This window comes from Oncorhynchus mykiss, chromosome 16 (assembly GCF_057628025.1).
Source record: "Oncorhynchus mykiss isolate SJ-2025 chromosome 16, ASM5762802v1, whole genome shotgun sequence".
NCBI lineage: Eukaryota > Metazoa > Chordata > Actinopteri > Salmoniformes > Salmonidae > Oncorhynchus > Oncorhynchus mykiss.
The window spans coordinates 42,600,911-42,622,999 of record NC_143037.1 but is presented as its reverse complement, the minus strand read 5'-3'; the positions used below and the strand labels follow the sequence as shown (position 1 = coordinate 42,622,999).

The 22,089-nt window shown below is 48.6% G+C and overlaps 1 protein-coding gene across 50 annotated transcripts in view; it reads right to left on the bottom strand.

Moving 5' to 3' along the window:
* LOC110491946 (HECT, UBA and WWE domain containing E3 ubiquitin protein ligase 1) overlaps positions 1 to 22,089 on the bottom strand; it is a 79,427-nt gene that overhangs the window by 8,494 nt on the left and 48,844 nt on the right. For 2 of the 50 annotated variants that reach the window (XM_090202703.1, XM_090202705.1), the window contains exons 49-75: positions 20,933 to 21,041; positions 20,487 to 20,710; positions 19,838 to 20,049; positions 18,006 to 18,188; positions 17,029 to 17,204; positions 16,619 to 16,840; positions 15,980 to 16,081; positions 15,627 to 15,754; positions 15,224 to 15,383; positions 14,561 to 14,789; positions 13,996 to 14,174; positions 13,694 to 13,783; positions 13,319 to 13,525; positions 11,898 to 12,248; positions 9,064 to 9,274; positions 8,663 to 8,787; positions 8,173 to 8,396; positions 6,718 to 6,933; positions 6,377 to 6,561; positions 5,594 to 6,257; positions 4,639 to 5,347; positions 4,296 to 4,387; positions 3,860 to 4,016; positions 3,086 to 3,220; positions 1,687 to 1,902; positions 1,193 to 1,410; positions 211 to 313 (exon numbers count right to left, since the gene is read on the bottom strand). In XM_090202703.1, the coding sequence (XP_090058829.1) occupies positions 211 to 313; positions 1,193 to 1,410; positions 1,687 to 1,902; positions 3,086 to 3,220; positions 3,860 to 4,016; positions 4,296 to 4,387; positions 4,639 to 5,347; positions 5,594 to 6,257; positions 6,377 to 6,561; positions 6,718 to 6,933; positions 8,173 to 8,396; positions 8,663 to 8,787; positions 9,064 to 9,274; positions 11,898 to 12,248; positions 13,319 to 13,525; positions 13,694 to 13,783; positions 13,996 to 14,174; positions 14,561 to 14,789; positions 15,224 to 15,383; positions 15,627 to 15,754; positions 15,980 to 16,081; positions 16,619 to 16,840; positions 17,029 to 17,204; positions 18,006 to 18,188; positions 19,838 to 20,049; positions 20,487 to 20,710; positions 20,933 to 21,041 (5,827 nt within the window). Of the gene's footprint in view, positions 1 to 210; positions 314 to 1,192; positions 1,411 to 1,686; positions 1,903 to 3,084; positions 3,221 to 3,859; positions 4,017 to 4,295; positions 4,388 to 4,638; positions 5,348 to 5,593; positions 6,258 to 6,376; positions 6,562 to 6,717; positions 6,934 to 8,172; positions 8,397 to 8,662; positions 8,788 to 9,063; positions 9,275 to 11,897; positions 12,249 to 13,318; positions 13,526 to 13,693; positions 13,784 to 13,995; positions 14,175 to 14,560; positions 14,790 to 15,223; positions 15,384 to 15,626; positions 15,755 to 15,979; positions 16,082 to 16,618; positions 16,841 to 17,028; positions 17,205 to 18,005; positions 18,189 to 19,837; positions 20,050 to 20,486; positions 20,711 to 20,932; positions 21,042 to 22,089 lie in introns of all 50 variants that reach the window. The other 48 variants (XM_090202709.1, XM_090202710.1, XM_090202726.1 and 45 more) reach the window with 38 other exon arrangements.

The following is a 22,089-nucleotide window of genomic DNA, read 5'->3' as shown; positions in this document are numbered from 1 at the left end:
CACCATAGAAAGACGAAAGTACCGCCCATGCAAACCTGCTGATCAGAAGATCCGGTGTAGATTTTCAACCAGCAACCATCAGGAAATAACACTGATCAAATGTTTTCACACTTTAACAGTGTTCGTTTCTTCAGTCGTTGTACAATATGATACAAAACACAGGAAAAACTTTACGTGATTAGTGTTGCCGTAGTTTAACGGCAGTCTTACCCAGGGGTGCAAGGTCCTGCTCCAGAGGGGATGGCTGGTCTACATCCATGGGAGACTCATCCCTCTGGGCTGCCTGGGGCTCCGACACTGACCCTACCTCCGACTGGAGAAGAAATGGTAGGGGGAGGGTAGGATGACAAAAGTAGGTGCAGAGAGAGGGAATATTTGGGCAGATGGGAAGAGCGAAAGAGACAGAAATGTGATCAATATAAAATGGCAGACAGTTTACTGGAAAAAAAATGAGTGTACCATGCTGATGCATGATGACATTGACATCCTCATAAACCTGCAGACAGAGAGGGGGTGACTGGGAGGGGGGCTAGAAGCATGAAGCCATGACAGCTAGCCAATACAGACCTCATCACATCATACAGTAGAGAAAGCAGGCAGCACCTCCATTCCAGAGCTGGCTTCAAACACTATTTGAAACCTTCCAAATCATTTCAGCATCTGTTCTAGCCTGCCTGGTCATTCCAATACTGAATGCAGTGGATATTTGGCATATCTCCCATCTCAGTCTGTTTTCAGCTTTCATCATGTCAGCGGTATGGAGGTTGTCGGTGTGAGATTGCGGGCTGTACGATAGGCTGATTTCAAATGCACCGATGGTGTCAGTAGCAGTGTGTCGGTATCCGTGTTTGGAGTAAGATCAATATGCATGGAAATGTAATCGATAGTGTGAGCATATGGTGAGTATGAATGTAAATCAGACCTTGGTTAAAACAGTATTTGCTTTCTTTTAAATACTTCAGCTACACTTGAATGAGCGTGCCTGATAGAATGGAACCAATGCTAAAAGTGCAAAAAACACCCATCTGGTACTATTTGAACCCAGGTCTAATGAATAAGCATGTAGTCAGTATGCATCATTTAGTCAATAGCACACAAATGTGTGCTTGTGTGGATCAATAGGCATGTAGTCATGTTTGCTCAGAAGCAGCAGTAGTCGGTCAGTGCGTGCGTTGCGGCCCATCATGCTAACCGTTGCAGCGCTCGCCGTGCCGGGGGCAGGGGGGGCAGCGGCGGGGGCATGGGAGGCAGCCACGGAGGATCCGGCGACAGAGGCGGAAGGCGGGGGTGCCTGCTGGAGGCGGCGTGCCCGCTGCCCCTCTCTCACCATCTGGATGATGGCGTCAGCCTCAGCTTCAAGCTGACGTACCGCTGCCTGGATACTGCTGGCAGAGCCCAGACTGGTGGAGCCTGGACACACAGGAGACCAGTTACATAACACTGACCCAGAGCAGAGAAAATCTAGACTAGAGAAACTGACATTCCTGATTAAAATCAGGAAAATAACAACCTTGCCAGAGAAAGCTGTCAACCAGTCGCGTCTTTTGTGTTTAAAAAAAAATAAAAAAATAAAAAACATTTTTCATATAATTTCTAAAATGAACAGACTGATGACTCTAGCCATTCCTATGAATTATTTTGCCGTGTGTATGTGGGAGTGTGTGTAGTAGTGTACGGTTGTCCTACCTAGTCGCCCGGTCTGCTTGGCCTTCTTGTTGGCGCGGCGCGTGTCCTCTCGGAGTTGGATGATGACCTGCAGAACCCGCAGGAAGAACTTCTGGGTGGATGTCTTCGAGGTCAGGGAGGACATGCAGGGCAGCTGCAGCTCCCGCCCGCCCAGCGTCCGCTTCTGGGCTGCCACGATCACCACGCTCTCCGAGCCGTCGAACCTGCGCCCCCGCCAGCACGCGAGGACGGGCGACAAGGCGAAGTACAGTCATTATACAGAAACAGACCAGTGGTAGAGTAGTAGGCAAAAGTTGTGGCTTAAATGATCAGACAGACGGATTGTCGAGTAAACGAAACGTTACAATTGCCGCATTGCATTTCTTTCCGTTTCAAGCCTTGCTTTGTGGTTTTACTATTTCTCAACACCGTGTGGGTCTCTATTCTCCCACCTGAAAGTGTGTGTCGTATTTAACCAAAACTGAATAGGTCAAGTTGACACTAGGAGAGAACCAGTGATGACTATCCATTAACATGACACTGTAATCTCCAGAGAGCCGTGTCTTTATGGGAGCTAAATGTCAACTTAATCGCAAAGCCACCTCTAAAAAGCTGCTCCAACAGGATACTGTCATTAATACTGTGCATTTAGCCTCAAGATACTGAAATCCTCTACAAGTAATCACTTCAGTCTTCCTTGTCCTACTATGTAGCTACTTGAGTTAATAGACACTTAGCTTAATCTGTGTCTAGCAAACTGGCCTAACTGAAAACCCTACCTCTAAAATGTAAAGTGATGTTTAGTCTAGGAATTAGGACAATACCAGTATAGCATTTTTTTTTCCAGGGCAAAAATTAAAACACGAAGCAGACCAAACTCTTAGATAGTTTAAAAACCTTCTGTATCTAAAATATTGTGTGCTATAACTTTCCTTTCTGTTCCCTTTACATGATAATAACGAGTGTCACGATACTGGTATCACCCCGGCCCTACTAGGAGGGGGCTTAATCTGGGTCCAGAAATGCAGCTGGTACTATTTTCCTCCCCAGACCCCCTCTCTCTTCACCTGCTAGAGTTTACCCCTAACCCCTGGCTATCGCAGAACTTCTCTCTTCACCTGCTAGAGTTTACCCATAACCATCTCAGAACTTCTCTCTTCACCTGCTAGAGTTTACCCCTAACCATCTCAGAACTTCTCTCTTCACCTGCTAGAGTTTACCCATAACCCCTGGCTATCTCAGAACTTCTCTCTTCACCTGCTAGAGTTTACCCCTAACCCCTAACTATCTCAGAACTTCTCTCTTCACCTGCTAGAGTTTACCCATAACCCCTGGCTATCTCAGAACTTCTCTCTTCACATGCTAGAGAGTTTAGCCCTAACCCCTGACCCCTAGTTATCCCTAAACTTCTCTCTTCACCTGCTAGAGAGCTTGCCGGCCTTCAGCCTGGCAGAGAGGGAGGTGTCCTCGGCCGGGGCATCAGGTGACTGGGCGTCGGCCCGGGCTCTCCTCTGCTGCTCCAGGTTGTACTCACGCAGCTCAGCCAATAATGTGCCTAGAGGAGAGAGGGGAAGACCACCAGTGGTCACCAACCGGTCGACAACAAAGCCTTTGCGTACCAATTTTTTTTGTTTTTTTGTTTCATGCTGTTGGCTGTAAGTGCAACTAATTCAGCAGCGCCGGGAAGGCAAAGTACTCCAATTTTGAACCATTTCCTCGACCTCCCTCCTCCCAAAAAAGCTCATTATTATGCTCACTCAGCTGTGCCTCACAAGTAATACAACAAATGATCTATTACCAGTGGGCTCATATACCTGCAATTTTGAAATATAATTTCAAAATGGTCTGAGTATAACAACGTTGGCAGGGAAACTCAAGCATAGCCAATATGCAGTGATAATGTATTGGGCCGATAGCCCACTGCACAAACCTCCTTGCTACAGAACTGTTTTTAATTGGTTAATGCTGCATAGGCATAAACTTAAAAAACAGATTTTTGACTCTACTGGGCATTTAAGTAAAATCTTAAAGTGACAATGAAACAAACGCACCCATTGGTAGTGTCAGCTATCTCAGGCTTTGAATAAAAACACATTGAACGTGTATTAAGTAGTCTACTGACGCATCTGTTTGCAGTGTGTATCCCAGGTGTCTAGCCCATGAGGCTAGTAGACAGCACGGTGTGTGTTTGTACCAATCTGTTTGCAGAGTGTGTATCCCAGGTGTCTAGCCCCACTCAGCAGCAGACGGAGCACAGTGTCTCTGGTGGTTCCATCTCCTCTGGACAGCTGGAGCAGGATGTTGGCTGCATCCTCCAGACCCTCCTCTGAACACGAGTGACTGGTCAGCACCTGGGAAGGGGAAGAGTGTTATTCATTAGGTTCCAAACGGAAGAAAACTGTCTGAAACCGGGATGAACTTCCTAGGCTCTGGTCAAAAGGAGTGCACTGTAGGGGGAACATGGTGCCATTTCAGACACAGCAATGAATTGACCTTTGTGCCTGGGCACCTGAAAGTGACTTGGTGTAAGTTTGCCTAACTGTTACACAAACACATGCATCTAGCCACGTAGAGAGCGATTAGCTTCAGCAGTTAGGGAACCAGTGTTTGTTTTAGTGGTCATTCAGTACCTCGACAGAGAGCTGTAGTTGTTTCTCAGTGAGTCCAGTGGAGGCCAGCTTGGTGTCACTTTCAACACAGAGCACGGTCGCTCTATGCTTCCCTGTCGGGACAAAACACACGCATCAATACTCTCTTCCGCTATGGTGCGTTACCTTGTAGGGCGCACGTAGATAAACATTAACACACCCCTTAGTATTGCTCGATGGGTATTATTTGCTGTGTATTATGTGGGAGCAGCAGCGCTTGTAAGACTAAATTCCCATCTGGGACAATACAGTTGATGTTTTTACATCCCACTCAAATAGAAAGTGATGTCAGTGTATTGCTTGTGAAGATGCTAGTTGTTCTCACCTGTGGCGCTGGCTCCAGTAGTGGTGGGTATAGAGACTATAGCTGTAGAGGTCTGGCCTGTCCCTGAGGACGAGCCCTGCGCTGCAGCCACTACCGAGGCCCCTGACACCACCCCGACGCCTGAGACCACCCCTACAGTGTTCCCCTGAGCAGAGGCGGAGACAGAGCCTGCAGCGGCGATGGCTGCACCGACGGTGGTGGTCTGTGGTGTCGGGTGTCCGGCGGGGACTTCCGTAGCCTTATTATCGGGCAGGGCGATGGAGATGAGGGAGAGGAGACGCAGGAGCTTCTCGGTTAACAGGGAGGAGCGTCGTATCACTGGGTGGGACAGCATATTCATCAGCTGGCCCAGAGGAGAAGCCTCTAGGCTGAACTGAGCCCCGTCTGCCTCCCCTCCCGCTCCCAGGGGAAGAGTCTTCATGGAGGCCTTGCCTTTCCTCGACACATTCATGTTGTCCAGCTTCACCAGCAGGTCCCAGAAGTCGGTAGAGATGCCAAGGGACTGGGGGGTGATGGCCGCGCCACAGGCGCCCCCACCCAGGGAGTTCTGGGCTGAGGAGGGGGTGTTGGAGGAGGTCTGGGTGGATCTAGAACCTCCACCTGCTGTTCCGGTGACGATAGAGGCAGCAGCACACAGACGGGAGTCAAGTTCAGATGTGGAGGAGAGCAGGTCCTTACAGCGCTGCTGGGTGAAGTGACTGGGGAACACCTGGAGATAGATAGGAGAGCAACACATTAGGTTAATGACCTGGACTAACCAAGAGACACACACATTACATTGACAATTCACAATTTCCCTGACATTTTCAAACAAAAGCTCTGGTCAACTGGCAGTTATCCATCAAACACACCATTCATAAAATCAGCAGAGTTTTTGGACCCCCAAGATGAATGACTGACAGACGTGAGCAGGGACGTGTTCACCCCCCATCCAGAGTACGAAACCGTCTCCTACCTTGGCCAGTTGGATAAGAGTATCCAGTACGTGTCGACAGACCACAGGGGCGGCCTGGGGGTGGATGTGGACGGTCGACCCTCCTCCCCCTGCACACGTCATCCCCGCCGCACTCCCCTGTACCCCTCCTCCCAGGGTCCCCCCCGGCCCTCCTGATGTCCCCCCCGCAGAGTGCCGGTCGGCATGCTTCCGTCCCGACGCGCGCTGGATCTGGAAAATGTTTGTACGGCATCCTAGCGCCGCGTCCATGGAAACGGACAGCCAAGAGAGTTGGGAGGAGCTACGAGACTCCACCCGGTTGAGAAGCTCCAGAGAGGAGGAAGAGAGGGAGGCGGAAGCAGTTGCTGCAGTCGTAGACCCTTTACTCCCTCCGTAACCTCCCTGACCGCCGGCAGTCCGCTTGCCTCTGGCGTCTTCCAGGCGGGTGGTCTCGACACAAACCTCACTCTCGCTGCTGCGCTGCAGGATGGAGAGAAGACTGCGGATGACCCAGCCACGCGTCTGGGAGTGGTAGCACAGGTTGCGGAGCACGCGGTGCAGACGGCTGGTGTTGAGTTTGGGTTCGTCTACGAAGAGGAGGACTAGGAGACAGGACAATGCCTCGTGGTCCAGGAGCAGACGACCGCGCAGACGCAGCAGAGAGTCCACACTGGAACTGGACGGTCTGGGGAGAGGACAGAGGACAGGTTATATGGGAGCTTGTCATAAGATGTCATACACACACACTTTAAACAGACTAATCTCTCACAGACTTTATCCCCACACCAGTCCTCGCCCTCTCACCTGCTCTGGTTGGCCCCTCCTCCCATTTGGAAGGTCCCGCCTCTCTGCACGGCAAGGCGGGTGTACTGTACCCCTCGGTTGCCCCCCAGGCGGCTGGTAAACGCAGGCGACCTCAAAATGGCCGACAGGGCCGAGCTGGAACTATGGCCGAACAGCCTCTCGTGCATCAGCTGTCTCTGACGAGCCTGGTAATGTCATAAAATGACTCCATTAATATCCCAGTATATTATGTAGCCGGAACAGAACTTGATCATTTTTCTAATTGTATTTTTTGAAGTTATTCTATGCAAGTTCACTTTTGTTACTTGGTGCTAGTGTGAAGTAAAACGTTTGAATCTTACACTCACCTCCTGCTCCCGGCGCAGCGCGGCTGCCTCGGCGGCGATGTCCGGGGGCATGACAGCCAGCACGCTGTCCTCCATGTCTTCTAGGACAGAGCGCCGCAGCTCCGAGGGGAGGGTCTGGATGAAGGTGACGGGGTCCAGGGGAGTGTCGCCCTGCGTAGGCTGCTGGGACAGCTCTCTACGCTGCTGTTCAGCACGCTGTTGGGCCAGGACCTGGGGAGAGGAGAGACCGATGAGAGAGTTCTTTAACTAATGATCCCAATTTTGAAAAAACGTATTAAGGCTTTAAAGCATTCATTAAGTCTTCCTAAGTCCACACAGAGGCTTCAACAGCTTGAGTATAATGGAAATGTTAGGTGTTAGACCAAGATCACTAAATCTTCCCCTCTCTGCACTACTCATAAGCATGTACACTACATGGCTCAAAGTATGTGGACATCTCATTCCAAAACCATGGGCATTATAACGGAGTTGGTCCCCCCTTTGCTGCTTTAACAGCCTCCACTCTTCTGGGAAGGTGTTGCAACATTGCTGCGGGGACTTGCTTCCATTCAGCCACAAGAGCATTATTGAGGTCGGGCACTGATGTTGGGAGATGAGGCCTGGCTTGCGGTGGGCGTTCCAATTCATCCCAAAGGTGTACGATGTGGTTGAGGTCAGGGCTCTGTGCAGGCCAGGCAAGTTCTTCCACACTGATCTTGACAAACCATTTCTGTATGGACATTGCTTTGTGCATGGGGGCATTGTCATGCTGAAACAGGAAAGGGCCTTCCCCCAAACGGTTGCCAAAGTTAGAAGCACAGAATCGTCTAGAATGTCATATGTCATAGCATTAAGATTTCCCTTCACTGGAAGTAAGGGGCCTAGCCCGAACCATGAAAAACAGCATCCACCAAACTTTACAGTTGGCACTATGCATTGGGGCAGGTAGTGGGTCTCCTGGCATACCCAAACCCAGATTAGTCCGTCGGACTGCCAGATGGTGAAGCGTGATTGATCACTCCAGAGAACGTGTTTCCACTGCTCCAGAGTTCAATAGCGGTTAGCTTTACACCACTCCAGCTCTAGCTTGGCATTGCGCATGATGATCTTAGGCTTGCTCCTAGAATTTCCACTTCACAATAACAGCACTTACAGTTGACCGGGGCAGCTCTAGCAGGGAAGACATTTGACATGACGGTGCCACGTTGAAAGTCACTGAGCTCTTCAGTACGGTCCATTCTACTGCCAAAGTTTGTCTATGGAGATTCCATGGCTGTGTGCTCGATTTTATACACCTGTCAGCAATGGATGTGGCTGAAATAGACGAATCCACAAATTTGAAAGGTGTCCACATACTTTTGACCACGGAGTGTATTTGAGCTAAATTTTAAGCCCCACATAGATAATTTACAAGACAAGTCATAATACATAAAAGGATGATTATAAGGGTGATGTATTTTTGTTCCTCACCTCCTCCTGTATGGCGGGTGGCAGGGCAGCCAGGAACTCAGGGCTGACTTCTGTGACGCCGGGTCCTCCTCCCAGTACGGGGGCAGTGGTGGAGGGGAGGGTGGCGGCAGCAGGGGGGCGTGCTGGGGGTCGGATACCCAGCTGGTTCTGGAGCACCTCACGACGGATATCCTCTGGAAGAGCTGCCAGGAAGGATGGGTCTACACCCTCTGGTAGACTGATGCCTGGAGGAGGGGGGGGGGGGGGGGTGAGTGTAGGGCTCTACTGTGCATGACGTAACACAAGGGTGGCCAACTCTCCCTCTGGAGATCTACGGTGTATGCATGCTTTTGCTCTAACAATCGAGGTCCAATTAAGGTCCTGATGAGCAACAGGTGATTAGAAGAACCATGTGTTAGCATCAGGTTGGAAAAAATGTGCTTTCTCCAGGAGGAATGCCCACAACTGAGGTAGAGGGGCCAGAGAAACCAGCCAATGAGACTCTTCTTACCTGCCAGTGGGTCCTCATCCTCATTGCTGGTGGATGGGAAGGGCTCTTCCTGGATGGCCTGGGATTGGCTGTCTGCGCTGTCACTCCGGGGCATGGTCTCTCCAGGGGAGGAGACAGAGGTGGAGCTACAGAGGGGCAAAGTATGAGCGAGGGAGACAGAGAGAGCTCATCTTCCCCCCAGAGTTCCTGCCTAGATCACATTAGATCTAAACAGATCACATTGGTATAAGTAATATGTTACAGTAGTAGCTCCATCTCGCCCTCTGATAGGTTAGGTATAATTTTGTTCATGTTAGATATACACCTATCCAAATATTTTACATCTAGAGAAGTGCCTATGGGGTAGGAGCTAGGGTTTGAATTTGGAACGTATCGTTAGTATTGTCCGCCAAGACCCTCACCCTGACTCCCCGTCTGTCTGCCTGGCCGTTAGTCCGCCGTCTCCACTCCCTGACAGCTCCTGTGGCAGATGGACAGCCTGGGTGGGGTTGGGGACGGGCTCTTCCTGCGTGGCAGAAATGGGGCTACTGGTATCCATGGGAGACCCTTCCAGTAGTGACAAGCCCACCGCTGCAGGCTCAGCGGTCTCCACGATGTCTGGACTCAGGGAGGCTGGGCGGAGAAGATCGGGGAGAGGAGAAGAATGAGTGAAAGAAGTGGGGAGGAAAATATGGGAGAAGAGGGGAAGAGAGAAGAAAAATGGTCAGTTAATACACTAAACAACTATGCATAGTCTGACGGCAACAAAGTGGTTGCATGAACACATATGCTCCGTTGCAAAATCTACACTAGCACGACACTTTGAAGCAATGTGTCGTTAGCCATGATTAGGGCTTTGGCAGTCATGACATTTTGTCAGACGGTGATTGTCAAGCAAATAATTGCCCATCTCACAGTAATTGACCATCAATTAACAAACCCATTTACCATCTCCTGGCTTCCATGCATAGCCTACAAGTCACAAATGCAAACCTTTTGAACATCTACATTTGATAAAGTCTAATAAATCCATGTAATATAGCCTACACCGTCACAATAAATCAATTATCTATTTTAGACGGGTCTAAAGAAGCATGATATGAAGAAAATGTAGTCTATTTTAGAAGAACAGAATAGCATACTCTGAGTTGTCCTTATGTTAGGCCCTGATCTGGCTGTGCCAAATGGCTGTGGGCTACACTAGTTCATTTAGCAGACAAGATTTGCCTCGAATTCTGTGGCATTTTATAGTATGAAGAACACAACTGAATAAAATAGAAAGTATATTTTCTCCAAACGATGAAGAAGAGGGCACATGCAGCTATTCTGTGTTGAGCTGTTAAAATTAACAAAGAAACAGCTTCTCCTATATGCTTAATTTAGGGTTAATTATGCAACTTTGGTTGTGATACAAACATTGGGCTATGTGTTTTGATTTTTAATCCATTCTCAGGCTTCATGATCCGACTAATGATGATTATTATTTTTTACCCCTTTTTCTCCCCAATTTCGTGGTATCCAATTGTTTAGTAGCTACTATCTTGTCTCATCGCTACAACTCCCGTATGGGCTCGGGAAAGACGAAGGTTGAAAGTCATGCGTCCTCCGATACACAACAAAAACCAAGCCGCACTGCTTCTTAACACAGTGCCATCCAACCGGAAGCCAGCCGCACCAATGTGTCGGAGGAAACACCGTGCACCTGGCAATCTTGGTTAGCGCAAACTGCGCGATGAGACAAGGATTTCCCTACCGGCCAAACCCTCCCTAACCCGGACGACGCTAGGCCAATTGTGCGTCTCCCCACGGACCTCCCGGTCGCGGCCGGTTACGACAGAGCACGGGCGCGACCCGGGAGGCCCCAAATGATTATTTATTAAAGAAATGAAAAGGCATGAGCTCTGCTTAGTTTTTTGCTTAGGCTGCACACACTTCACCAGTCTCATTCACAATTTGACAAGCACTTGAGATAATGCCTCAAATTTCCCGGCGGCATCCCCTTTGTGTGGCCGTAATGCCCTCTAAAAAAATCCATGCCTTTTGCTAACAGTGGCCATTGGGCTGAATGAACATAATAATTATAATTCCCCTCTCCCGGCTGCGTGCCCTGAAGCACTGCTCACTCACATGGCTCAATTATCATTAGCCAATGTCCGTCACATGATCCAGTCTTTCTCACAGGCTACAAGTGAAGACAGACATCGTGGACGCAACTGCGTGTGTCCTTCTCCAATTCCGTGGTGCATATTGAAGATATTGAAAGAACTGTCCACATTTACTTTTCGTCAGCCAACAAGATGAATACGCCTAACAAACAGCAAAAGCACTAGCCTATGTCAATCTACTATCCCCCATCGTACAAAAGTTTACCTGTTCTATTCTGTGAGAAATAAACATTCCAAAAAGTTATACGCTAATATTGTCGCCCATCAGACTATTCTTGATTAACCTTGTCTTTACATATTCTAAATAATATAAGTGTGAAATTTGAATGGACCATTATTATGCACCCGTCTTGAAACTGGCAGAGGGAAAAAAATACATATGCACTTAAAGGGATGGAAGACTCTTTTCCCGTGGTTTATTTTCATGCCAGCCAGGTAGGCTATACTCTAGTTGTAAAGAGAAGCAATGTGCTTAATATTAGGAAAGTTGGGAAATAAATATAGTATGGCTAGCCTATAGAAAGCTGATGGGATCCTCTTTTTAAAAGAGGCCATCACTCTGTTTTTTCACACAATTGCACAGCCTATAGAAATGTTGTACAACATGAGCTTGTGGGCTCTCATGAAGTGTTTGATTAGATTTTCCATTTAATTTGCATTCATGTCAGAGTGATTAGAGGGACAATAGAGTGCTGAGTACCAGGCAGTTATCAAGTTTGGTAGGCTAATAATGACCATCAGCAGCATCAGAGCTTGGAGAAGCCTAATTACTGTGACTAACTGGTCACTTGGAATTTGACTGCCGTCATAACTCGTGACCGCCGGTGTGGCGGTAATACGGTCACTGTAACAACGCTAGCCATTATGGCTATATTTAAAAGGAGACCGCTTAGTCAACAGCATCACTGCAGATACATGTGTGCCCTTACTGCTCATCAGTCACTCTGTGAAAGAGGGTGCATTCGTTTAGCTACCCTGGTGCCCTGGATGGATGAGACCAACGGAATGGTCTCAAATGTGCAAACTCCACCAACCGGTGCGCTGGGAAAGCTAAAACGAACACACTTCTTACAGTTTCAAAGTTAGTCTACCTTCCCTGCCTCCATCCATCGCTCCTCCTCTCTCACCAATAGTGGGCACCGGGGACATTTCCATCTGTGACGCCTCCACTTCGCAGGTCGGCCTATCGGATGCCGCCGCAAGGGCAGGAAGACCGGCCCCTGCCAGGGCGGCCAGTGAATTGGCATGCGACTCGGCCAGGAGCAGGTCTGCGATTGGCTGGTGGACCTGCTGGCTGATGGCAGTCTCCAGGGAAACCAGGGCCTGTTCGTGGGGGGCGGGGGTTGTGGGGGTGACCTCTCCTGAGGGGGGAGCAGTGAGGAAACCATCTGAGACCCGAGGGGGGTCCAGACACGACACACCACTGCCCTGGGCCTCACCTTCTGAGTCAGGGGGGAGAAAGAACAGAGAGAAGTTAGACAGAGTTCGGGAGTCCTAGGTTCACTTGACCTCCCTCTGATGGAACAACACACAGGAGGGATGAGTCAAACTAACTCAATAGTGAGCTATAGGTTCACCACTACAGTAGTTACATATAAAGTACAGAAACAGGTCCTACAGGTGTGCTAGTATTGGAATAGATTAAATAAGGGAAACTGGCTGGGGGAACCAAGGAGAGGTTTGGGGAGCACCGAGTTCGAGGGGTACAATGCTATCAATCCAAAGCTTATTTTTTCCTGGGTGAGATTGCTGAGAGTTGGGCAGCACTGAGGAAGGCAGTAAGTTGTATAGTTATCTCCCGTACGGGGCGCACTATCCTGATCCCCAACAACAACACAACTTACTACCTCACCACAGCACAGCCACAGAAGGGTATGGGTTCCACATCCGTATAACACACGCACAGAAGCACATTAGGTTGCATAGCAACATCATGGTGTAGCTCACTTGGTAGAGTAAGGCACTTGCAACGCCAGTGTTGTGGGTTCGAATCCTGCGGGGGACCAGTATGAAAATGTATGCACTCACTACTGTAAGTAGCTCTGGATAAGAGCGTCTGCTAAATTACTAAAATGTAAAAAAAAAAATCCTCCCAAGTATTAGTTGCAGAGTAAGTGTCCAAGCCAAGATGTCAGTCCCGTGGTTTCCATGGTAATAGGGTCGTCTTGGCGTTGCCGTGGGAAAGACAGTAGACTGTATAGTTATCTCCCAGATCTGGTGTGATCCTAAAACTATACAAACTACTACCTCAACCCACAGCACGCTACGCTGTGTCCATCTGTCTGTCTGCTGGCTTCAAGAGGGTCCAGACAGAGGACACTTAGTGGGCCAGAGTCCATTCAAACATGCACAGAAAAAAGACAGAAAAAGTGAACAGGAAGTTATCTGGAAAGAAAGGATTCACTTTCGCAAAAGGGTTAAAAGTTCGCCACAATCCGGTAAAAGCACTTGCACTCTTACAAAGAAATTATACTTAGTATAGTGTTCGCATTTAAAAACAAGGTGCCAGTACCAGCAGTGGTCTCTCCAGCCGCACCATTGACCGTCCCCAGTCCCGAACCCTGTAGACTCTGCTCCCTGGCCTCCTCTCCTCCTGTCCTTCTGTCATTCTGCTTAGCCTCCTCCTCCTCCGCCAGCTGGCGTCTTTTCTTCTCCCTCCTCTCCTCCAGCTCCTCATCTCTCAGGGTCTCCAAGTGTTGCAGGATAGGAACCTTCACCACTGGGAATGAGAGAGATGGGGTTAGAGGGATGGGCTGGGGTGTACAGTGTGTGTGTGCGTGCATCTATAAGTCTTCATGAGTAACTGTATGAATCAGCAACAATGTGAGAATCACGGAAAATCATTTTCTCAGTAGTCCAACAGCAGACTTGTAGAATACTGTCGTACCTGCTACACAGTCGTGCATGCTCTCAGCGTCCAGTACTTTACACTCATCAGTCCATCGGGTTAAGGCAGTGGGGATACTGGACAGAGTGCCTGGAAAGATACATATTTGAGATGAATTCAACATAATTCAATCAAAGCTTGGGCTCCCAGCACAGACTAAGCACCTAGGGACAGTTTCCAATAGATTCAGCCTTGTTCTGGACTCCTACTCCAATGACAGTATTTCTTAGTCCAGAACTAGAGCTAACTTGGGTCTGGTAAAGAGGCCCATATAGTAGACTGGAGGACAGCGAGTGTCATACCTGCTTGTCCTCCGGTGCTGCTCTGCTCGTGGAAGAAGTCGTCGAGCAGCTCGTCGTCGGAGCGGGCGATGATGTGCACGTCCTCATTGCCCACAAGGAGACGTGCGCGGCCGCGGGACTGCAGGGGCAGAGAGCTGGACAGCTGCAGGATGTCTGCTGCAGCACTGGGACCTAGCAGTCTGGAGGGGAGGAGAGAGAAGGCACATACACATTTAATATACAGCAGTTGATCGTCTTACAACACTGATGCATACACATTTAATATACAGCAGTTGATCGTCTTACACCACTGATACATAAACACTCACACACTTAAATCATACTCTCTTCTAACGCACCGACATGAACAAACACTTTCAGAACCTATGACCGTAGAAATGTATACACGAGTACAGCAACTATAATCAATACTTTGTTTTTGAGGTGCGATTGATTTAGCATTTGGGGGACTATTCCATTGGTTCCTTTGTACGTACAAAATCAAAAGCTGCTTAAAATGTTTGACAGAATCTGACCCATGATGTAGGAAAAGTCCCATTCATTCATTGTAGCATCTCCATCTCACCTCTGCAGGATGAGTGGAGGGTTGGGCTGTCTGTTCCCGGGGTAGTGGACGTGTATCGTGTGGCCCGTGTTGGCGGTGAGCTGGCGTAGCGTTCTCTGGCTACGACCCATGCCCTGCGCCAGGCGGTTGTTGGTGCCAGCTCCGCCCAGCGTTAGGGAGCCGTGGTCGGCGTGACGCACCATCAGGGGGTGAGAGCTGGGAATGTTGCCTGGGGAGGGAGGGATGTCAGCTGATGGGAACACGATAAACAGAGAGAACAGTTGCAGACATTAGGGGGAAACGTAGTGACACAACCCCGTCATTCTACATACTGCTATATGGCTATTATAATATAGGCTACGTAGCTATTCGTAAATCTATGTCTTTAGTGTTAGTTGTTCATTAGGATTTTTTTTTTTAAAGAGACAACCTACTTTGAGAAATCAGGGCCCGTATTCATAAAGCGTCTTAGAGTAGGGGTGCCAATCCGGGATCAGTTCGGTCTTTTAGATTATGAATATATGGACAGGGGGAGCTGATCCTAAATCAGCACTCCTACCCTTGAGACGCTTTATAAATATATGGGCCCAGTTCAATAACATAGAAGCTGCCTTCTAAATCTATCCATACATTCAAAACAAAGACTATGAAAAACAAAGGAATAAAAACACCAATATGACTCACCGGTGGTGGAGAACATGTTGTCAAACTCTATGATGAGGTCATCGTCGCGGTCAAACCTCTCGAAGCGGATGTGTGGCGCCGCGTTGATGTCTGGGAAATCTTCATCCAGCTCCATCTCCGAACCTTCATCGTCGTCATCCTCATCTCCTTCTTCATCGTCCTGAGAAACAGAACATGGCATATTTAGACTATTTCTTCTTTCTTTACACTTTGTTATTTTTTCCATTACAAAACTCATTCTGAAGTTAGTAAATGGATACCATTCGAATGTGACCAAGCCGGTTCGAACCCAGGTGTCCTGTATAATAGCCCGCTAAGCCAGAGCCAATGCAAATCCTCACGACTCAGACAAGGTAACTGAAGACAAAAAAAACACTCCTTCCAGAGTCTTCAAACTCTTCACCTGATCCTCCTCCTCTTCCTCTTCTTCCTCCTCCTCTTCGTCCTGGCTGTCTTCTTCATCGTTGCTGCCACTGGAGTCCTCCTCCTGCGTGTGCTCCTCATCCTCAGGCTCCAGGATGTTCATAGAGTCTACGGTAGGAGAAGACGGAGAGGGGACAGTGAGCGAGACCAAACCACCCAACACCCTAATAACCCTATTTAACTAAATAAAACAAATTAAATAGATATTTCATGTATTTTTTACGACAGAGCCACGCCAAGCTGTACTGTGCTGGCTAGGTTACGCATACACCATAATTGTCAGAACCATGTTGGAGGACAATGTGAAAATAAAATATCAGAACCAGCACTTACCTTCTCGGTTGGCCTGTAGAGTAGAAGCCTGACTGATATTGGAGGGTGCCTCATCCATCAACACGTCCTCTTGTGATTCATCCTCACCACTGCCACGTCCCACTGAGTTACAGAGCAAACAACCAATCAGAAACAAGATGATGTACTGCATGTGCCCGCCCCTTTCTTCTACACCATCCCATTTCACTCTGATGAGTCCAGTGGTGTATTCAGACAGGTGAAACATTAAAGTAACATTTGTTTTCAAAGTTTATATTCTGTTAACTCGTACCCAAAAATGTTTATTGACTCCTACACTCATGTGGCCAAAGCGTAAATCCGAGAAAAAAAACACCAACAAAACCCAACTCAAACTTCTCTCAAATGATTGCCATTTCCCCCTAGAGGATGAGATCATCCTCCTGAGGATAATGAGCTGGCCGGTCAGTGGTCTACAATAATTCATTTTTTAAAAATGAATAAATCGGTCACATTTAATAGAAATCTGGAAAGGCATTTCCTTTTAGAATGTTGCAGATAGAGATTTAATAGAGGTGAAATGAGACCCCAATTCTGTTTTAGAAAATGCTTTTCTAATTGAACGGTTTGTAACGTTTCACCCTTTTCAACAGACGCCTGGATTCCAGACGCCCTACTTACCGATAATGGAGCTATTGACGGCGCCAGCGTCTCTCTCCAACAGCTCGTCTATCAGATCCACCAGCTCGTTCTCCACCTGCATGGCCGTTGTGCTGAGCACCTCCGGCTGACCAGCGATGACTGCCGTGTCTCCCTCTGTCTCTCCGTCCATCAGGTCACTGTCTGTCCCCTGGACCCTGTGACTGCCCTCCACCAGAGTCCCCTCAGCCTCACCAGAGTCACCTGCAAAGAAAATGGACTCAGTGAGATGAACAGTTAGCCAAGAACAGTCTAAATGTGAGTTTCTGGGGAGCATGTGGGTGTCTGTGTGTAGTGTGTACATATTTGTTACTACATGTGTGTATGTCTACTATGTGTATGTGTTTGAGTGCAAACGTGTGTGTGTGTGTGTGTGTGTGCGCGCGCATCACCTGTGGTACCTTGTGTGTTGCTATTGGAGTCCCTGGCGGCTCCCACAGTGTCGTGCTCAGCCTTGTTCTTGCTGGATCCCCCCTTCCCTCCAAACAGGCTGCTGGGCTGGTTGACGATGCGGGACAGAGTCTCTAAGGGCTTCAGAGCTGCATTCACTGTGTTTGCCATGTTGGGACTGAGATAACAAGTCAATGGTGAGAAAAACATTTCCTTTTTATTTATTTTACCCCTTTTTTCTCCCCAATTTCGTGGTATCCAATTGGTAGTAGTTACAGTCTTGTCTCATCGCTGCAACTCCCACACGGACTCGGGAGAGGTGAAGGTCGAGAGCCATGCGTCCTCTGAAACACAACCCAACCAAGCCGCACTGCTTCTTGACACAATGCACATCCAACCCGGAAGCCAGCCACACCAATGTGTCGATGGAAACACCGTACACCTGGCGACCTGGTCAGCGTGCACTGCGCCCGGCCCGCCACAGGAGTCGCTAGTGCGCGATGAGACAAGGATATCCCTACCGGCGAAATCCTCTCTAACCCAGACGACGCTGGGCCAATTGTGCGCCGCCCCATGGGCCTCCCAGATGCGGCCGGCTGCGACTGAGCCTGGGCTCAAACCCAGAATCTATGGTGGCACAGCTAGCCTTAGACCACCCGGGAAACCGAGAAAAACATTCTCAATGGAAGGAAGAGATAAGGAGACATTCAGCGATTTGACCACAAGATAGTTGAGAAAATATGAAATCTATGCAAATTTAAGCAATGCGACGTCACAATAACCAATTGGGGGGGGAAGCTCTTAAGCCAGCTTTGGCACCGTGCAAGACAAGCTACCAGTCAACGTGCTGTTTTGAATGCTGTTTGGAAGAAACACCCACAGAGGAAGATTTCCCTGATGCCTTACTATAAAGTAGTAAGCAATGTGAATCCTCTAAGAGGGTGAGTAAGGGGTTTGAGAGGATCAGTGGTGTGTGTACCTGGACAGATCGAGGCTGTGCGGTACTCTAGCCAGGTCGTTGACCAGTCCTTTCTTGAGGAAGAGGCGTATGATGTTGTTCATGCCGTTGTGCTGCGTCTTGGCTGCTGACGTGCTGTAGAAGCTAGAGGTGGACGGACACGACTCCATGATGGTGCTGATGATGCACATCACCGCCTGGAGCCTGGGGGGAGAGAGAGAAAAATGGGGAGTTTTCAGTGAAGCCTAGGCACACAGGGACAGATAAAAGGCATAACGAATGCACTATGAATCTGTCCATTAGTCAAATACATTACCAATTTCAAAATGACAAATAACGGATGGTAAATAATAAACTCAGCAAAAAAAGAAACGTCCCCTTTTCAGGACCCTGTCTTTTAAGGATAATTCGCAAAAATCCAAATAACTTCACAGACCTTCATTATAAAAGGGTTTAAACACTGTTTCCAATGCTTGCTCAATGAACCATAAACAATTAATGAACATGCACCTGTGGAACGGTCGTTAAGACACTAACAGGTTACAGACGGTAGGCAATTAAGGTCACAGTTATGAAAACTTAGGACACTAGATGCCTTTCTACTGACTATGAAAAACACCAAAGGAAAGATGCCCAGGGTCCCTGCTCATCTGCGTGGAGGAGTGAGGACTGCAGATGTGGCCAGGGCAATAAATTGCAATGTCAGTACTGTAAAACGCCTAAGACAGCACTACAGGGAGACAGGGCGGAGAGTGGCAGACCACGTGTAACACCTGCACAGGAGCGGTACATCCGAACATCACACCTGCGGGACAGGTACAGAATGGCAACAACAACTGACCGAGTTACACCAGGAATGCACAACCCCTACATCAGTGCCCAGACTGTCGGCAATAGGCTGAGAGAGGATGAACTGAGGGCTTGTAGGCCTGTTGTAAGGCAGGTCCTCACCAGACATCACCGGCAACAATGTCGCCTATGGGCACAAACCCACCGTCGCTGGACCAGACAAGACTGGCAAAAAGTGCTTTTCACTGACGAGTCACTGTTTTGTCTCACCAGGGGTGACGGTCGGATTCGCGTTTATAGTCGAAGGAATGAGCGTTACACCGAGGCCTGGAGCGGGATCGAGTATGAGGTGGAGGGCCCGTCATGGCCTGGGGCGGTGTGTCACCGCACCATCGGACTGAGCTTGTTGTCATTGCAGGCAATCTCAACACTATGCGTTACAGGGAAGACATTCTCCTCCCTCATGTGGTACCCTTCCTGCAGGCTCATCCTGACATGACCCTCCAGCATGACAATGCCACCAGCCATACTGCTTGTTCTGTGCGTGATTTCCTGCAAGAAAGGAATGTCAGTGTTCTGCCATGGCCAGCGAAGAGCCCGGATCTCAATCCCATTGAGCACGCCTGGGACCTGTTGGATCGGAGGGTGAGGGCTAGGGCCATTCACCCCAGAAATGTCCAGGAAATTGCACGTGCCTTGGTGGAAGAGTGGGGTAACATCTCACAGCAAGAACTGGCAAATCTGGTGCAGTCCATGAGGAGGAGATATAATGCAGCTGGTGGCCACACCAGACACTGACTGTTACTTGTGATTTTAACCCCTCCCCCGCTTTGTTCAGGGACACCTTATTCCATTTCTGTTAGCCACATGTCTGTGAAACTTGTTCAGTTTATGTCTCAGTTGTTGAATCTTGTTATGTTCATACATGCTGAAAATAAACGCAGTTGACAGGGAGAGGACGTTTCTTTTTTTGCCGAGTTTATGAGCCCCATGGAAAAAAAACATTGGCTTAATTGTTTTGAGACAATTATGATATCTCTGCCCTGCCCAGCCCACTCCCTCACCTGGCGTGTTTCTCCGTGCCCTCTGCCATGGCCAGTGCCCGGCTGAGTGCGGCCTTCACCTCATTGACCAGGGCCACCTGTGCATCGGTGCCTGTGCCAGCGGCTGCCAGGCTGGCCAGGAAGAGGCGTGCCAGGGCTGGGGTGTCCTTGTCCTCAGAGCTCTGGGTGTGGGGCAACAGGTGGTCCAGCACAAAGGCTAAAACACTGCAGTCCTGCAGGGGGAGAGAGACAGAGAGAGCAAGAAGGGAGTCAGGATGACAAGTCTTATAGTCAACATATTACAAATATAGAGCAGTACAGTCATGTAGCAGAGGAAGAGATGGACTCCTGGGTGAGGAGAGGACTGGCACAATATATTGTACATACCTCTACAGAAATGAAATACATATACAGCACACAGAGAGAGGACTTGAGTCAGGTCAAATAGAAACACAGGATATATTCCACATTTTCTCTAATGAGGTTGGAGTAGTGGCTATGGCAATACAGGGAGGGGAAGAGAAAAACAGGAGTTTGTCAACATCGTGTTTAAACTCCTCAAATCCTTCGAGCCCTTGAGGCAATTTGTGCCAAATGTATTACAGTAGTAAAACTCTACATAGATTGTGAAAGCTGGACGTTTTGCCCAGTCCAGGTAGAACACCCCTACCTCCTTGATGAGCTCAGACTGTCCGGCTGTATAGCAGTAGGATGCTATGAGGGTGGCGATGCCCACGTAGGACCTGACCAGCTCTGCCAGGAGACGTAGGATGGTGGAGGTGGGCATCAGGGGCTTGGAGGCCTTAGCCTTGGCCCCCTTACCCTCCTCTGAGCTGGCTCCCTTCTCCCCCTCCACCTCCTTCTTCTCCTCACGCATCTCCTCTGGAGTAGAGGCTGAGGTGGTGGGGAGAGAGGGTGGGAGATGGAGGGAGTGGAAAAGAGAGAAGAGAGTTAGGATCGAGCAGGGGGAGAGAGGTGTCTAGGAATGTTACAACATTGATGGGGCAATTGTGACAAATCGATTTTTGTTCATTCATTTGGTTTAAATACACTATATTGTATATTAGCATCATACAAATTGACCAAACTAAGGAAAGAAGTGTATTGTAAAAGTACCAGTGGAGGCTGGAGGTGAGGAGGAGGGAGGGAGGGTCTCACCTTCTCCCTGGGGTGTTCCAGACTGAGAGGAATCAGCTACCGCTCCATCTGCAGAAAACACCTGGGGCTGAGAGACAGGAGGGGGAGAAAATATGACCTACAATATATCTAGACCAATACAGCAGCTTTCAAAACATACATATCAATGTTTTGATTCAAGACACTCGCACTCCTGGGTCCGGTTCAAGAAGACAAACATTTTGAAATGGAGAGGTTTCACCTGAACTTGTCCAACAAGAACACAGAGTCCTGCATCGGACTGGACACCACCCGTGACCCCCCCCAAAAAAATCAGCTTGTGGGTGGAATGAAAACATTTCTCGCGGTTCAAAACAATTATATTGCGGGTCAGAAACATTTCAAAAATAATATATTTCTTCAAAACCAGCAACTTGAATTGTGTTGCGAAGAGAGTGGAGCAGGGAATTGTCCATTAGTAGGCCCATTTGTGTGGTGCTGAAACACTCTTAATTTGTCAGAGTGCAGAGCTTACGTTGTTATCTTCCGCCACATAACAATACGTTGCCAAGTTCATTTTCCCCGAGTCCATAGCGCACGCGAAAATGCTTTCCTTTTTTTGGGGGCGGGAGATGCAGTTGATTCAGCAAACCCCAGCGCAGAGAAGGCAAAGCGGTTGCATTTTTAACCATTTCATGTGTCTGAAGGCAGAACTCCACCTACCCAGCAGGCCCAGAGAGCAAATCAAGTGCACCTATAGGCCTACCGCTGGCCTATCAGAAAGATCAGATCACCGTGTCTGCACAGTTTCCCAGAACCATAGAGTAAAACCAAGCCTTGAACACGCAGCAGAGTTTGTATTGAGAGATGTCAAAACTTCTAAAACCACGACTAGACTCAACAAATACAGCAAAGAGCTGCTGTTTTGATGTGTAGCCCAAGTTTGTGTTTAAGTTGTTATTCAGCACTGTCATCACTTTGTTCAACAGTTTTATAAGCCATAAAATGCACCTTCACTCCTTCCAGTCACACTACAACCAGCACTGCAGCTGCAATCAACGAGTACAGCAAAGACTGTCAATAAACTTGCGTTGTTATTATTAGCGGCTTGTGTCTTTTTAAATAGAGAATATTTCACTTACTCTGATCATAGGAGT